Source organism: Lontra canadensis, unplaced genomic scaffold (assembly GCF_010015895.1).
Source record: "Lontra canadensis isolate GAN:19392208 unplaced genomic scaffold, GSC_riverotter_1.0 scaffold34, whole genome shotgun sequence".
Taxonomy (NCBI): Eukaryota; Metazoa; Chordata; class Mammalia; order Carnivora; family Mustelidae; genus Lontra; species Lontra canadensis.
This window is the reverse complement of record NW_022631028.1, coordinates 1,167,050-1,184,938: the sequence shown is the minus strand read 5'-3', so window position 1 is coordinate 1,184,938 and position 17,889 is coordinate 1,167,050. Positions and strand designations below refer to the sequence as shown.

Genomic DNA, 17,889 nt, shown 5'->3' with positions numbered 1-17,889 from the left:
ATAGCTAGTTCATTACGGATCTTCAGCAGTACCATCAGGTAGACACTCAACAAACATCAATTAATAAATGAATGAATGAGTAAGTCAATGACTATAAGGAAAGTGTTCTAAGTCTCTATTGACTAAGCAAAAGCAATTTGATATTCAGTGGTATCAAATCTATCTTATTGTAAAGGACCCAGACACTGTACTATTTAAACATCCTGAAGAGTATGCACGGACTTTTGGAGTTGCATTGGATCCAAATATTAGCAATCAGAACCATCCCAGGCCTTTCCAAATTCATGATCAGAAGGCTCAATTAATTAAAAATAAAACAGAAAAAAATCCTTAAGCATTTAACACTGTTTACTACCATTATTTTGTTTAACTGCACATTTAAAGCTATTTAATTCACGATTTTTACACTCCATATATTTTGCAGCAAATCTGAAATTACAGTGAGGCTTAAAAGCAAAATCATGAAATCCTCAAAATCAAGCTTATTTTCAGTGTGCTTGTCGAGTTCAGAAAGGAGGTCTTAGTATTTGAGCTTGGTTTCTTGTCCCTGTGAGAATAAAGAAGAAGTCAAAACCAAATTCATTTTGCCACATTGGTTTTACAGAAAACAAGCAATAAGAAACATATTATTAACATGTTTTTGTAACATGTTGTAACATGTTATTAATAATGTCATGTCAAGTTGTTATTAGTGCTACCGGTTGAGCATTGTGTTATATCTTTTCATAGGTTATTTCACTGAATTTCTGTGGTGACCTCATGGAAAACACTATTATTATCCCCATTTTACAGATAAGCACCAGAGATTCAGTGAGAATTGAGAACCTTGTCCCAACCTAGGCATCTATGGAGCCCAAATTCATAGTCTTGACTTTCTGATCCTGGGGCCCACACTTTTAACTGCTAAGCTATCTGCCTCTCTAGAAACAGATACGTTACGTTTTCAGAATTTCAAAATATAATCTGTTTTTTTTTTAATACAATCTCTGTTATGGGAAGTATTCATTCTGTGTTGCACTGAACAATAAAATTGTCCAGAAATACGAAATAAAAATGCTAATAGAAAATCTGTGCTTTGCAAAATTGTTCAGCTTTTAGTTTGATCATAAATCACCCCCAAGTCCACAGTCCTCGTAAATAGATTGAAGGAAAAACACATGAGTAGTACAGACACGGAGAGGCTTTTTAGTTTCCAACCACAGCTTGTGAAATATCTTCCCAAGCAGCATTAAAAACATTAGGGTCATTTGATTCTCTGTTATTCTGAGCGATGTTTGCATTTAGTTCAACCCCAAATGCTCACCCATGTGCTAGCTGTAAAAAGCCATCACAGCAATAACTAAGGCCCTTTAGGAATGATGATACATTCCTCTTACAGGCTAGACCATTCTTGTTTCCCTGGGCTCTTGCTTCTCTCAGGAGGTCCCACCTAATCGTGAGGGCAAGAGGAGCTTCCCCTGCCTCTCTGCGGGACAGCTCAGTGCTATTTTGAAAGGGTCAGATCCAAGGCAGAGATAGGATTACTTACCAGTGGAATGGCACACTGCTCAAATGTCAGAGGTGGCTGTAGATGTCTCTTTCTCTTTAAAAGTTAATTATTTGTCTGAAGGAGGGAGAGCAAGCACAAGCCAGGGGAGAGGGAGAGAATCTTCAAACAGACTCCCTGATAATGTGGACCCACCACGGGGCTCCATCCCAGGGCACCGAGATCACAACCTGAGCCACAGTTGGAGGCTTAATGGACAGGATCACGCAGGTGTGCCAGATCTCTCCCCCTCCCCACCGCGCTCCGCATTTTGAAAGAGCACAGGAGCTGACCCAAGTCCAGGCTCTCTTGGGGCCTGACCAGCCATCTTGCTCTGTTTCTTCTTCCTCCTCCTCCTCTTCGCCTTCTTCTTCTGAAGATTTATTTATTTATTTGGAAGTGAGAAAGTGCGCACTTGCACGAGTGGGAGAGAAGGCAGAAGGAGAAAATATCCAGGCAGACCCCTGCTGAACAGGGAGCCCAAGCTGGGGCTCGACTCGTAAGCCATGAGATCAAGACCTGAGCCAACGCCAAGAGTCCCCAGCTTAACCAACGGAGACACCCAGAAGCCTCTTGTTTTCGTGTCTTCTTACCAGTGCATTGAAATGCTCAGTTTTATTATAAATGACTGACTATAGAGGGTCAAGATCCCCCAAATTATGTTAGGCTTGTAAGAAAGGAGACGTTCCCTCAGAACCCAGGCCTTAGCCAAAAGATCCATCTCTATTCACCAGAATAGAGATAACTATATCTAGAGATATCCCCACTCCACATGGGGATGCCGGAAAAAGACCAGTTAGGAACCAAGGGGCCGCCATCTTAGGCGTGGACTCGGGTACCCCTGCCTGCCTTAAGGAATCTCACAGCGCTGGGTGCTGGGTCCCAGGTTGCATTCTGACATTACTCCACGTTTGCTCTGTGCAAAGTGAAGCTTATCGCCATTAATACTGAGAATGCCTCTGAGTTCCCTGGAGTGCCTGCTACTTTCCTCTCCCTTCTCACCAACTACTTCCTAGCCTCCCTGTGCAGAGTGAGCAGCAGTCTGTACAGGGTTAGGTTCTGTCTCTGGGTTCAGGCATCCACGGGGGTCTAGGAAGTATCCACACACATAAGGGCGACGACTGGACATCAGGATGACCCTCCACTAGGTGCTCCTTTTCATGCTGGTTAGAAGCTCTCTGAGGAACTGCCCAGCCGTCAACTAGGAGGCTTTTTTTCTCTCTGGAATTTGTCATTTCTCTAGGCCTCTGATGCAGGCAAATGTTATAGGATTTACTCACCCACGCCTTCCTTAAAGACTCCCTAGAACTTTCTACCACTTGTCAAATTCTGCCTGATAATTCTGGCTGAAAAAGTCTTTCTTTAAAAAAAAAAATCAAAGAATAATACAAATGATACTTATTCTTCTTGTAAAGGAAAATGTGTCCTTTGACCTACATCACTTCACTCCCCCCTCCCAGCCCCCCAGCCCCTGGCAACCACCGTTCTAGTCTGTTTCAATGAAATTGTTTTTTTTTTTTAAAATCACTTATTCGTGGATCCAAAACCAAGGTTGATGTCTCATACAGTGTTTTAAAATAACCGAAGATTCACAGGATGTTGTCCCTTTGACCCAGCTTTCTTCCAGTGGATGACACCCAATATAACTGTCATATACAAAACCCATTACATTTATATTTTAATGCAATTATAATACCTATCTTTTTAATAACTCAGAACACACATAGCACCTTAGAGACTGCTTTAAGTTTTTTCTTACTCTCCCTACCCAAAATATTGATGAACTAGACTCTGCACGAGCCCCTCTTTTCTTACACATTTCCCCAAGGCCAGCATTTCCCAAAGTATGCTTGTAGAATATAACTTAGTTTTAGGTGATGCAGGAATAAATATCAAATACAAGTTAATAGCCATCTATTCATTTACTACCTTCCACTTTTACCCACTGAACTAACATTTACAATAGCACTAACGTATTACTATAAATTTAATTAAGTGGAGAGTTAAAGAAAAAGTTCCAAGTGAATTGTCATACAAGCTATAGGCAGATACGGGGAAAATACTGAAGGTTGGGGAATATGCCTGTAGGTAATTTAGGTCTGTGGCTCTTTATCTACTGCTAACTCTGACTTCTCTATTGCCAACACAAATCTCTATTCTGATTGCCCAAGTCATGTCCTGTTGCTGTCCTTCTCCTCTAGCATGTTTCATGGACATCTTAAAATTGACACATTCTAATGGAACTCATCACCTCTCCCCCCACCGCACCTCACCTCAAATCTGCTTAATCTCCCAATCATTATCTTCTCTGGGAACAAGGCCACCACCCACTTCTTCCCAAGGTCAGAAAGTGGGATGTCATCATTTGCTTCTCCTGTCCTTCAACCCTACAGCCAATCAGTTATCAGATCCCATTCATTCCACCTTCCAGATGTCTCTCCTGTTCACCACCTTAGTCCCAACCATCCTTGTCCTTGGTTTGGATGCTTCCTCACACTCTCTCTTTGTTCTTTCCCCATCCCAACCCCAGTTCCATCTGCAGGTGGTGTAACTTATTAGTCCTGGACTTAGAGACCATGCCTGGCTTCCTTCTGCCCTCAGGTGGTGCCTCTGTAATTTGGCTTCTGTCTACCTCCTCAGCCTATCTCCTAGTGCTTCCTACTTTCCTCTCCCTTCTCACCAACTACTTCCCAGCCCTCCCAGGTCTTCGACCTGCCTTACAGGCTTTGCATATACCATTTCCTCTGCGTGGCATGCTATCATTCTCAGCCCTCACCCACCTCCCTGGCATTACTAACTCTTGCTCATTCTTCAGATCTCAGCTATACCTTTGTTTTCCAGGAAAGCTTCTTGGACCGACTGCTCCAAGATGGTCCCTCTATTTTATTCTTTCAGTGCATGCTCTCCTGTTTCATGGTTATTTGAATATTTCTTATTTCTTTTTTCAGCATGTTTCTCTGCTCTGCAGGATTGTTAGATTGCTGGGTTGTCCATTGCATTAACTCCAGTGCTCAGCTCACTTCCTGACAAATGGTAGGTCTTCATTAAATATTTGTTGAATGAAAGAACGTGATTGCTGGCTCTTGGGCCCGCCGTGATGGTGTGGTCCCTGTTTCTTCATGCCTGTTAATTCACTTACCTCTGTGAAATTCCTAAATTGGGTTTGCAGCAGATTTTTGGCAGTAGCTTTTCCAAGTTTCCCATCAGGGTCAGAAGAGTTTCTGAAGATCAGTGCGATAGTGGCAATGGCTTTTTCCAGATCTGAGCCCTTCTTCAGAGCTGTAAGGGAAGAAGTGATGTTGTCTAGGTTAGGAATGACTCTTCCCCAGACATGAGGTTATATTTTCCAAGGGAACCTGGAGGCATAGGATTCGAAGATGTGTGTCAATGCAGCCCTGTCCTTGGATTCTTTGCCCTCTATCAGGGAGTGGGATATAGGAACATCTGGCCCTGGATCTTTAAACAAGGGAAACAAAACTTTCTTCAGGGGGCACGTGGGCAGCTCAGTGGGTTAAGCCTCTGCCTTTGGCTCTGGTCGTGATCTCAGTGTCCTAGGATCAAGCCCCACATGGGGCTCTCTGCTCAGCAGGGGTCCTGCTTCCCCCTCTCTCTCTGCCTGCCTCTCCGCCTATTTGTGATCTCTGTCTGTCAAATAAATAAATAAAAATCTAAAAAAAGAAAACAAAAAAACACTTTCTTCAGGGACAATAAGAATCAGTAGCATCAGGATGAGATTTCCCACCATTTTGTCATGTGACCTTGAGAAAACACCTCACCTCTCTCAGTGTTGGTTTGCTGATCTATAAAATATTTAAGGGGTACCTACTATGTGCTAGGCTCAGTCTCTGGCATTGAGGGTGCCACATTGAGTAAGAGAAGGTCCTGCTCTTGTGGAATTTACGTTCTATGTCAATCAAAGCGTCACCTCCCATCAGTGTGATAAAGGAGGATTACATCCAAAGCAGGTTCTTTACTATCAAGATGGACAAGGGAAGCCCTTTGACTCAGCCTAGGACATAGTGATTTCCCAGCTGGTCTCTCTGGTTTAATCTCCTTGAAAGGGTGGTGCTAACTCATTCCTCTGCAGAGGGTAGTACCCAGTGAACACTGAGAACTGCACAAGGTACAGTGGAGAAAATTCATGTGTTCTCTAACCTCTTAGGCCCTACCACATCCTATATTATAGAACTTTTCACATATTACAGTTATTGCATTTTTAATAGTCTTTCTTCTCAACTCAGAGGCAAGCTCCATGAGGTCAGGGATCTTACCTTTCTTTCTCCCTGTATTCCCAGGGGCACAAATCCCTGCTATGTAGTAAGTGCTTGTACATGCTGTTTAATGAATGAAGAAGAAGAACAGAAAAAAAAAAAATCTTATGGCTTTTAGCCTGGGTCATGTGTAACAATTGTTGATACCAAGAATGATGATCAGACAGGATAACACAACTTTTGTATTGAACCCTTACTATACTTCTGACATTTTCCTAAGGGACTCAGCACCCAGAAGTGACACAACAGGATGTGGTCTCGCCCTCTTACAATCTACTTTACAATCTAGAGAGATAATAAGCAATAATCAAGAAGAGAATATGTATATATTTGTTTTTATATATATTCAATAATTATTTGTCCATATAATATATATATAATACATATTTACAGCTTGTGATGTATGAGCAAAGGAGGCACAGAGACAGAAAAAATAAAATAAATATATCTGGGATGAAAACTACTTAGGTAGCTGGTCTTGGAGGTCTCTGAGAATACACGAACATGTACACTACAACCTAATGGATGAGAAAGATCCTGCCCTATAAATCATTGGTTGGGGAGAGTCAGGTTGGGAGTAGGACTGTGCCAGATGTCCCAGGCTCAGGGAGCAGAAGACGTGAAGGAGTCAGACACTCAGATCAGAAGGAGTCTGGCATGTCGTGGGGGCTGTTAGGAGACAGCTGTGGTGGGAACCGAGAAGGGTGTCTGATTAGGAAAGAAGGTGGGACTGGCCCATGCAGAACTTACAGCTCCTGGAAAGGAATCGGATTTTCCTTTGAAAATATTTTCTTCTACTCTGTCCATTGTTTTTTTTTTTTTTCAGTATTTTCAATTGAGATCCTTTGTGCGGGAATAGTTTCTAATTTTTTATGAAGTCTGATTTACCGATTTTTTTTCCTCTTATGAAAGATTTATCCCACGTGAAATGAGAAGTTTTATAATCTTAGGGCCTACATTTAAATCCATGGTCCACGCTGAGTTCATTTTTGTAGCATGTGTGAGATTTAGGTAGAGGTTCATTTTTTTTTTTTTTTAACATGGATGACCACCTGCTCCTCTATCAGTTGTTAAAAATAGTATCTTTCCTCTCTCTTTGTCAAAAATCAGTTGGGCATCTTTGTATAGGTCAGTCACTGGGTTCCCTATTCTGTTCTATCGATCTGTGCATCTGACCCTCTCTCAGTGGCCTGCTGTTTTGATTCCTATAGCCATATCGTAAACAATAACATGGGGGACGGTGAGTCCCCCATTTTCTCCTTTTTCAAAACAATTTTAGCTACTCTAGGCCTTTTTCCTTTCTGTGTATCTATAGGACTCACAATTAACCTTAAGAGAAATTTGAGGAGAATTGATACGTTTGCTATGCCGACTTTTCCAGTTCAGGCATAGTATGTATCTGCATCATCTACCACTTTACAGATGGCGGGAGGATGTGATCTTGCTGAGGACACACTACTACTGAGTTGGAATCCATGTGGAAAACATAAACCTCATGAAGATAGAGTTTTTTGTTTTGTTTTTTTTTTTTTTTTTTGCATGTCTTGTATTCCGTGGAACCTGCGATATTTAGAATAATGCCTGGCACATGGCAGGTGCTTCACAGATATTTGTGCAATGAATGTCTGCAAACCTGTGTTCTCAGCTTCTTCCTCCCTGATTTCCTTCCTAGTTTCTGCTCCTCAGTCTCACTGCCAATGTCTTGAGCCTGACCTTTCCTACTTCCGTCTGCTTGTCCAGTGGAGCCTCGAGCTCCAGCCTCAGAACATTCCCTGCTTCTTTGGATTTGATTTTTAGTCCTTTCTCCCCCGTCCTTAACCTCCTCTTCCTCCTCCTCCCTTCCTCTCTGTCACATCCATGAAACCCACAGTTAGAATTTTTTTTCCATTTTATTTTATTTTATTTCTTTTCAGTGTTCCGACGTTCATTGTTTATGCACCACACCCAGTGCTCCATGCAATTCATGCTCACCCAACCCCCAACCCCCTCTCCTCCAAAACCCTCAGTTTGTTTCTCGGAGTCCGCAGTCTCTCATGCTTCGTCTCCCCCTCCGATATCCCCCAACTCAATTCTCCTCTCCATCTCCCAATGTCTTCCATGTTATTCCTTATGCTCCACAAGTAAGTGAAACCATATGATACTTGACTCTCTCTGCTTGACTTATTTCACTCAGCATAATCTCCTCCAGTCCCATCCATGCCCCACAGCTAGAATTGAGATTCTCAGTTACCCAGCACTTTGCTGCCCATCAGTAATCCCAGGAAATGAGCATATTCTTCTAGCTTGTGTCTACCCGCCTTCCCTGGAGTGTGTGTGTGTGTGTTTGAGGTGGTGGGATGCAATTAGGTGGTAACCTTGAATTTAAGTGCCTGAAGAATAAGCTCTATTTATTCTGTCTTTAAGAAGCCCGTTGCTTAGAGGAAATAGCTTAATTCTTTAAGAGGTAAATATTCCTTCTGTAATTCTGGCCAGTTAGTTCATTAATTAATAACCAAGAGTAACTTGGGAAGGCTCAGAGGGGCTGCCATGATCTTGTTTTGTTTTTGAGACATCGCTTTGGCCGTGGCATGGAGAACAAACCGGGAAGTGTGCAAAGAAGCCCGAAGAAGTACCTGAGGAACCTGGCACACCACCCTGGGGCATCTACAACATGGAGAGCAGCCCCGTATGAGCTGCTCTACTGGGTCACGGGGACAGTGACCTCGTGATCTCCAGGCTCTGCCTTTCTGGTGAGGAAGGGGTATATTTGAAAGCCATAAGCGAGCTTGCAAATGATGACAGACACCTTCCTTGTTTACTGGGTGCCAGATGCTTTTCCAACATAATTTTATTTAATGCTTAGTAAAACCCATAGAGGTAGGCACTATTTGTGTCTCAGTTTTACATATGGGAAATTGACACATGGAGAGATTAAGAGTTTTAAAGTCACATTGTGCAAAAGAGGCAGACGAAGCATTTGAAAGTCTGTGTGACTTCAAAGTCCATAGAGAGACCTGCTGCTTTGGAGTCTCTCTTTGTAAGGCCATCTCCACAGAGGCTGTGGGATCCAGACATTGTCCAGCCCCTCCCCCACACCCCCAGAAGTTCAGGTCCCTCTGCAATCTAGATGGGAGCCTCCATCTGGGCAAGCCAACTCCTCTTCCTTCTCTGCCATTCTTTCAACCCCAGCAGGCATTTTTTCCCTGACTATGAAACAGCATATGTTCATGGTACAAATTGAACTAGAAAATACTACAAATAAAGGATAACGAGGTGCTCTTGGTTGTCCTACCAACACTCATGATAGTTTGCAGAGGTGTTTTGGTTTCCTGTTTTTATGGTCGGGTTCTTCCCTTAATAAACTCAGCATGTTGCCTTTTAATTCCTGCCCTGTCTCCCTCACAGAGTTGTGAGCAAATATGTGAAAGCATATTGTAAAGGGCTAAGTCCTATTAAAAACCCAAGGGGTTGATGTTTCTCTTTCGGCATCTTTTATCAGCTGCCTTGCCTCTGGAAGGGGCGTGTGAGAGAGGGTGTTAAATGGGGCACTTCGTGCCAGCCTCTCCTGCTGTTTCCTACCTCACTTTTCATGTTTTAATAATACTAAACTGTGTGTAGTCCCTTTACTCCGTTCTCCCAGCAAGTATTTTTTGGCAAATACTTATTACCAGGCTCTGTCCTAGTTCTGGGGATGGAACAGTGAGCAGTATCAAGAAAGCAATTCTTAATTTGGTGCTTGCGTTCTAGAAGACAATTGAAATGAACGATTACAGACCTAGTATTTTACATGCTAGCCATTTTCTCCCATAGGATGCACAGGATTTGAGTCACTGAACTCTTAACACCAGGCTTCCGAGGTGGGTTCGCACATCTTCACCACTTTGCAGATAAGGAAACAGAGGCTCAAGGGTAAGTAGCTTATTCAAGGTCACACAGCCAGGCTGGTGCCTCACCATGAGGCACACTGCCTCTCTGTACTGTTTCTCAGGCAGTGCACTCTGTAGGACTCTTTCCCAAACCCCAGAATGGGAAATGGGTTCCTCCTTTGTGTTTCTCTACTTCCCCAAACACAGAGTTATCATAACCCTCACACCAAAACATAGCTGATCCGTCTGAATTTCCTTCTAGATCAGAGCTGCCCAAAAGAAATGTCACATGAGCCATAAAGATAATCTAATCTTACCAGCAGCCACGTTAAAAGGGTGAAAAGAAACATACAAAATCATTTTCATAACCCAGTTTATGTAACCCAATGGATCAGAAATACTGTCATTTCAACATGCGATCAATCTAAACAAATTATTGAGATATGTTGTAGTTATCTCTATGCTCATTTCCCGGCCCTGGTGTGTTACACACCTCAGTGTATGTGTGTTAAACTGAGCTGGTTGGAACATTGGAGCCATCCTCTGCCTCTTTCCCCTTACCTGCCCTGGAACGTGGCGCTGAGCTCTAAATGTTAGATCTAGCGAAATTCCTGACACTTCAGAGTTATAGAAACCAACTCTCAGTGTGGCAAGGTGTCAGAATCACCTCGTTTTAGAACTTTTCCTAATATTAGTTATCTTTGCAAATGAAGAAATGAAGACCCACCGGAGAGAAGCAGTTTGTCCAAATTCACATCGGTAGTACATGGCAGGGCAGAAAACCAGGTCTCTGTTCTTTTCTCTCTAGGTCAGTAGTTTCCCCAACACGCTAATGCTTCTCAAACTTCCCTGCTACAAAACTGTCTTGGAAGCTAGAGGCAAATATGTACTCATCCCTTGTTCCCACCCTAAAGAGATCAAGGGTACAGGCCCAAGCAGCCAGCAGAGAAAATGGGAGTTCATATTGACCTCTATTCCATGCTCTATCCGTGTCTTATTTCAATGGATAACATTTAAAACTACTTGTCATTGAATAAAACACATTCTGGGAAGATGAATCATGTTTATACTGTGTTTTTTCAAGGCATGGGAGTAAATGTGGTCCAACGATCCAGGGTAGGGAGTCTGGTGCTGGGAATGGGTGTGTGTGTGTGTGTGTGTTTAGGGGCAGTGAAGGTGATGCAGAGAGTTACAACCCCTCTCAGCCTCTTGGAAGGGATAAGTTGTATTAGCCATGTGGTGAGATATTTATCAAAAGTATCCGAAATTGCGTAAATTATAAAACAGAAATCACTGTTTTCTTATTGTGACAGTATAAAAATAATAGTTTCATCATGATGGAAATTTATTTCAGTAAAAACACAGAGTCTCCTTTGGAGACATCGGCCAGCCATCCAGGAAGAAAAACAATTGCGACATAGTAACTACCCATTTGTGCTTCTTACTCTGTAAATATTTTAAAGCCACAGATTTTGGAATTAGATCATGATCCAAGTATAGGGGCGGTCTTTTCCTTATATTGTCCTTTCTATGGCAATATTATTAGCTCGAAAAATATTTTACCTATAACATAGAATTTTGAGGGCAAATATTTACGTTTTGAGAGTTGACCACACTGTGTTCTCACTCCATCAACAGAGGCAGTCGGGGGTTGATTGCCTTCTGAGTCCAGTGACCAATCATGACTTAGATATTGATGGTCTTGCTCTGGACAGCCTGAAGATGCTGCCCATAGAGAGGCAGCTGGGCACGTGGGAAGCACCCTGAATTAGGGGTCGGAGGACCCAGGTTCTCCTCTGAGCTTGGCCTCGCATGGACTAAGTTTGGATAAACTCATTCCTGTCACCGGACCTCAGTTCTCAAGTCTTTAAAAAGAACATGATGAATATTTGATGATGTACCCACAGGTTCTCTCACATCTCTGGCATTCTTTGATGTCCTGTTGTTTTTAATTCTCCGTGCGCTGTCCTGGCAGAGGAGAAATACGTACCTCGCAGTCACCCTGTGTCTTACCTTCTATTGAAGCCAGTTGTTTCGATATTGAAACGCTGCCAACAAAATGAAAGCAACATAATGATTTTGGAGCGTGGGTATTCATCTCTGCGTCTAAAGTAAAGCAATGCAGGGACACCTGGCTGGCTCAGTTTTTGCAGGAGGGACTTCTGATTTCGGCTCAGGTCATGAGCTCAGGGTCACGAGGTTAAGCCCCATGTCGGGCACTGCGCATAGTGCAGAGTCAGCTCGGGATTCTCTGTGTCCCTCTCCCTCTGCCCCTCTACCTGCTCACCCATGCTATTAGTTAATTAATCAATTAAACAAATCTTTTAAAAAATAAAATAAAGCTGTACAATGATTTAAAAATTCATTTATTTTCAGTAAATCTTCAGCGAACCTTCTAGTGGAACATCATTTGTCTTTCAAACCCCTTTTTCTCCTTGCCACGTAGAAAAGTAGTGCTCAAGTGTGTCTAGCCCACTAGACAGCCTAGGCTTCCTTGCATTTATGTCACTCTGGACAAAAGTCCACCCAATGGAAAAGGAGTAGAAAAGTGTGGTCACCCTCCATGTAAGCTCTTCTCTGTTCTTTCCCATTTCCACCTGACTAACATAGAAATTATCCAGGACTCTTTGGAAGCCACATGTTAAAACCACAAGCATCACTGACATCCTGGGTCCCTACAAGGCTACATGGAGTAAATCGGCCATAGATCTGGAACCCTGGCTCCAGACTGTCACACAAAAAGTAAAAAAATAAATAAATCAATAACTTCTTGTGTTGTAAAACACTAAGGATTTGAAGTTTATTTATTTGTTCCAGTAGCTTAGCCTACCTGAGAATCTAGGTTCTGAGCTGGGGGGTGGGAATGCATCTGTTCCTGCACTCTTGGGGCTTAAAAATCTAGTGCAGCAAACAGATTATAAGGAGGCAATTCAATACAGAGCAATGGCACGGTCAGATTTGCATTTGGGAAAGTTATTTCCCCTGATGTAGCAGAAAGAAATTGGATAAGGGGCCAGATGGGAGGCAGGAAGATGTATCTTGATCCCTCACAAACTGCAAATCAAAGTTTGCTTGATATCTCAACCCACGACGGCTGGAATGGTTTTTGAGAAAGCCAGTAAGAACAGTAGTACTGGGTTACATCTTTGACAATTCCTTAAAGGAAGCTTTTGGGTTCCAGTTCTGGATTTGGCATGAACTAATCAAAACCTCATCACCTCGGTGGGGCGGGGCCCAGCGGGGGGCTCATTTTTCTTATTTGTGAAATTAGGAAGCTGAACTCTATAATATTTTTTAAAAGATTTATTTATTTTTATTTGAGTGAAAGAGAGAGCAGGGGGTGGGGTAGAGGGAGAGGGAGAGAGAGTCTCAAGCAGACCCCACACTGAGTGTGGGGCTCCACACAGGGCTCTATGCAGGGCTCACTCTCACAACCCCAAGATCGGCTGAGCTGAAACTAAACATTGGATGCTCAACCAATGGCACCACCCAGGCATCCTGAGGACTCTATGTTATTTTAGGTCTTTTATGGTCTCCTTGGTGAGTTTCCCTGGTGAGTTTTCCAGAAACCAAGTTTCTAGAAAAAAGGGTTCTAGAAACTAAAGACCAAGTTTTTCCTTGGTGAGTTTTCAAGAAACTCTGCACCATTATTATCTTCTTTATCCAATGTGGCAGCTTTTCACTTTGCCTACAGTGCACCTGCAACATGGCTTGTATAACTTTCTTTTTTTCTTCTTTTTTTTTCTGCCCTTGTTATACTCTATGGCCATAATCTCCATTAGTCTGCGAGGCCTTTGAGAGCACGAGCTATGCAATTTATCTCAAAACCTTCCCTACCAGGTAGAGTACTACCTAGCACTTGGTAGGTGCTCAAGAAAGTTTTTTTGAACTACAGTACATCTCCTAATAATATTACATGAGAAAGAATATTTTTAATTTATTAGTTATAATTTGACACAGTTGAATGATATGAAATAGTTTCCTCTGTCATGGATCATCTGAAAGAATTTGTGTACAGTTAAAAATCCTTGCTAATTTTGATATATAGATGTTTCTCAAGAGGCAGTCAAAGATATTTGTGTGAATTGTATCATCTTTTCAGTTTGCCATCAAAGCTGCCCATTTGTTCCCTTTGTTTCTCCAATTCAGTGTAACGCTGGATTGGGATGAGTACTAAGCACCAAACTTGCCATCAGGTGGGCAAGAACTCTTTGGAAATGCACCTGCAAGCTTAAACGAAACTCAGTAAAGGAGAGCCACCCATGTGCCACTGACCTTTTGGGCATTTTCCTAGGTGCTAAAGTAGATGTTGGGGCTGCAGAAAGACCGGGGTCCCCTTCCAAGTGGAGTGCCTGGTCCCGGCTACTGTGCATACAGCCACACATACTCTGGTCGCCTGTTGTGTGTTGGTTTTTCCTAAGCAATGGTCACTTACCCACTGTTACTATTGTTGTTCACTCCATGACAACTATATAAGGTACTTTCAGAAGAGCTTTGAGCTAGTGTTATTATTTGTGGACATTAAACCATTCATGCTTTCAGCACATATTTGAGCAAGGTGCTGGAGACGCAAAATCAGACATGGGCCCTGATCACAGACAACTTAGTGGGAAAGATGGATATTAATGAAAAAAGTCACACCCATGGGAGGGGATGCTGCGAGATTGGTGTCAGTCTGGGAGATCAGGGAGGCATCCCTGGGGAAGTAGTGTTTGATGATGAGTAGGAGTGAAGTAGACAAAGGGCCAAGGATCCACATCATGGGCAGAAGGAACAACTTGTACTAATCTCGGGGGCAGGAAGGAGTGTGGTGACCAGGAGGGACTGAAGGAACGGTCCATGTGTCTGGACCGGAGAGGCTGACCAGGAGTGAAGCCCCAGCTGAGGAGGAAGGGAGGGCGTGCTGGATAAGACCGTGCATGAGCTGGTAGGTCACAGTAGGGAATTTTCACTCTATGTCACAAGAATAGGAAAGCATTCGTGGATTTTAAGCAAGAAAGATAGTAAAGTCAGATTTACCTTTTGGCAAAATCACTCTGGCTTCAATGTGAATAATGGTTTATAGAGGTGGCAGGATAAATGCAGAAAGACTGGTGGGAAGGCCACTTCTCTTGTGTTAACTTACAGCCCTTTCTGTAAAAACCAGGGGATCTGTTCACTCAGATAAGTCTGGTCCAGAGAAGACATGACCAAAAATTACTTGGCTCACTGGTGAGTTGATGGGTGAGAGGAGATAGATCTCAACAGAAGCTAAGAATAGTCATTGTCCAGGCTTCCAGTTGGATCCAGGACACTGCTATCTTATCACGGTATCACTGGCCACTGTGTACCATAAGGCTATGTCGCTCTCTCACTGCTGGCTTCCCTTGATGGGTTTTCTTTTCTCTCTTCCCTCTATGCCCGGGCTAATCCCTTAGCTTTTTAAATTTAAACTGGAGAGAGAGAGAATTTGATTGGCCTTACTAATTACTGCTACCATAACCGTTAGAGTTTTAATGCCAGCCCTCCCCATAGGTTGTCATTTAGCCTGTGCCATGATCTCCTGTGGGTCAGATGATAACCCTGAGCCACCCTCACTGCCCAAGTTCGAACCTAGAGCTGGTTTCCTCACAGAGGGCTCCGGGTGGGTTTCCCAGAATCTGGATCTGTAACACACATTCCAGATGATGCACCGTTTTGGAGAACCATGGGTAGTGGTCCAAAAGAGGCTCAACAGTAGAAAGGTCTAAGTTGGAATTCTGACTCTGCCACTCCCTGGTTGTGTCTGGAAGATCTTTAAAACTGTGAGGTCTGCTTTGTCACCTGCAAAATAAGACTTTCCTCATGGAATTACAGGAAGGCTGAGTGAGTTCATTTTGGTGAAGAAGTCAACACAGTGACACATGATGAGCTGCCAACAAATAACTGTCCTCGAGAAGATGATGCTAGAGAGGATCTTGTCATCAGAGTCCTGGCGGGATGCAGAACCTAGCTCAGAAGGCTCCAGAGACACCCATGAGAGGATGCCTCAGGGGGGTGGGGTTAGGAGACTTCAGCATGGATGCTGAGGCACCCAGAGTCCAGCGATAATAAGAGACTAGCATCCTTAGTCTTGAAGGAGCCAGAAGAAATCGTGTTATGGAGGCCAGTGACACCTGGATTCTTATAGGAAGGGCTACTTCACAGTGCTGTGGTTGAAGGGAGGCAGCCATTGCCAGAAATCAGACAAAGCAGGGAGAGAGTGGGGAAGAAGAACCCCACATGCTCATCTCCAGCCAGTGCAGCAGGCGAACCTTGGAGGTAGACTCTGTCTGAATTAGCCTCCGCGGCATAGAGGAGGTCGGAGAATGGAATAGGAGAGAGGGGCAAACAAATGGGCAAGAAACAACATGATGATGCTGAAGGAGAAGAAGAAAAAGAAGGAGCAGGAGCAGGAGATGAACAAGGTGAAGGGGAAGAAGAGGGGGAGAGGAAGAAGAAGGTCAAATCACCAGTGACATTCCTTGTTTTTGGGGGGGGTTTTTGGACAGACAGAGATAGATCACAAGTAGGCAGAGAGGCAGGCAGAGACAGAGAGGGGAAGCAGGCTCCCCGCTGAGCAGAGAGCCCGATGTGGGGCTTGATCCCAGAACCCTGAGATCATGACCTGAGCTGAAGGCAGAGGCTTAACCCACTGAGCCACCCAGGTGCCCCAAATCACTGGTGACATTCTTAAAAAGACATAGCAGCATCTGCTGACCATTCAGGTGAGAATACATTATTTTTCCCTAAACCAGTATCTCATAACATCATGAACATTCCGGCTATTTACACACAGGGCTGACCCACCTGGAAAAACCATTTAAAACAATCTCTCAGTCAGTCTGGCCCATTGGCAATAAGAGGGTGGCACAGGAGTGTACTGAGACAGGTATGGGTTTGGGGAGAGGAAAGGCGTCACTAGCAAGGGGTTGAGAAATGATGCCTCGTGGACTCAGGGATCCATGCCCGAGACCCCGTCCCACGGGAGCAGCCCCGGGGCTCTTCCGTGTCCGCTCAGCAGGCTGACCGTGTGCGCGCCCAGCACGCTGCTGATGGTGCTGAGGCTTGGTCAACTGTCTGAGCGAGAAAAAATGTCATCAGAGGAGAGGCTTTCGCTCACAGATTTGCTCTCACACCTTGCTTCCCGACCCTGCTTTTTATTCTGCCAATCTTAAACAGCAGATCACAGGAGGGAGGCTCTAAGAGACTTGCCTTTGGCCCTTTGGCTGACGCTTTTTTCTGCTGCTAGGTCATGGGGGTTCTGGAAGCTCGGTGGCTTCATGAATTACATTTTGGGGGAGTCTCAGAATCTCTTAATTGTGTAAAAACATTTACGTACGTGTGCATTCTCCTGGCTGAAAGGACTGCCAGATTTCCCAAGCGTTTTATAACCACCGTGAGAGGTGCTGCTGTCGGCAAATGTCACCAGGTTGCTTATGATGTCGCCTTTTTGAAAAGAGCCACCAGTCTCACCCCAAGAGGAGCTGTGTGTGTGCGGATGCAGAGTTTCTCAGGCAGTTAATGTGATGGTGAAAACGTGTGCTTGGAGAAACTGGCGGTGTGCTAGGTGTTTGATAAACAATTCCTTTTCTCCTCAACAACCCCTAGACATAGGGATTGCCATCATTTATAAATGACGAAACAGAAGCTTGGAGGTGTTAAATGACTCACTCGAAATCCTATGGCTAATAAATGAGGGAGCCTAGATTCAACCCTAAGGCTGTACGGTCTCACGCTTGATGCTCTTTTTATTATAGCCTGTTGCCTCTCGCTGCACTGTTTGATCACGAAAACTAGAGCTGTGGTTCTTGTTGCCTCAGCTGACACCCCGCTCTCCATAAATCCTACGAGAAATCTTACTAGAATGTTCTAGCCCAAATTAGCCTCTCCTTTCTATTTCTCCGTAGCACATTTTACCTCTATTTTAACACTTGTGATCATCTGCTTTGAATGTGTAATTAGTTATGGTTTATCTCTTCTCCTCGCTAGAGGGTGAACATCATCGTCGTCGATAGCACTCATTTCCAACAGAGCTATGTGCTTCACATCCAGTTCTTAGAAAATTCCTTTGGGGGCACCTGGGTGGCTCAGTGGGTTAAGCCTCTGCCTTCAGCTCGGGCCATGATCTCAGGGTCTTGGGATCAAGTCCCGTATCGGGCTCTCTGCTCAGCAGGGAGACTTGTTCCTCCTCTCTACCTGCCTGCCTCTTTGCCTACTTGTGATCTCTCTCTCTCTCTCTCTCTCTCTC

General features: G+C 43.9%; 1 protein-coding gene across 1 annotated transcript; it reads right to left on the bottom strand.

The window, feature by feature from the left end:
* Positions 1-360: 360 nt before the first annotated feature.
* SNTN (sentan, cilia apical structure protein) lies at positions 361-14,027 on the bottom strand. Its single transcript, XM_032867464.1, has 4 exons — positions 13,917-14,027; positions 11,655-11,689; positions 4,665-4,804; positions 361-547 (listed from the first exon to the last, which is right to left on the bottom strand). Exons 1-4 carry the CDS (start codon positions 14,024-14,026, stop codon positions 521-523), a joined length of 312 nt encoding a protein of 103 aa, XP_032723355.1. The 5' UTR covers position 14,027; the 3' UTR covers positions 361-520.
* Between the last annotated feature and the right edge of the window lie 3,862 nt (positions 14,028-17,889).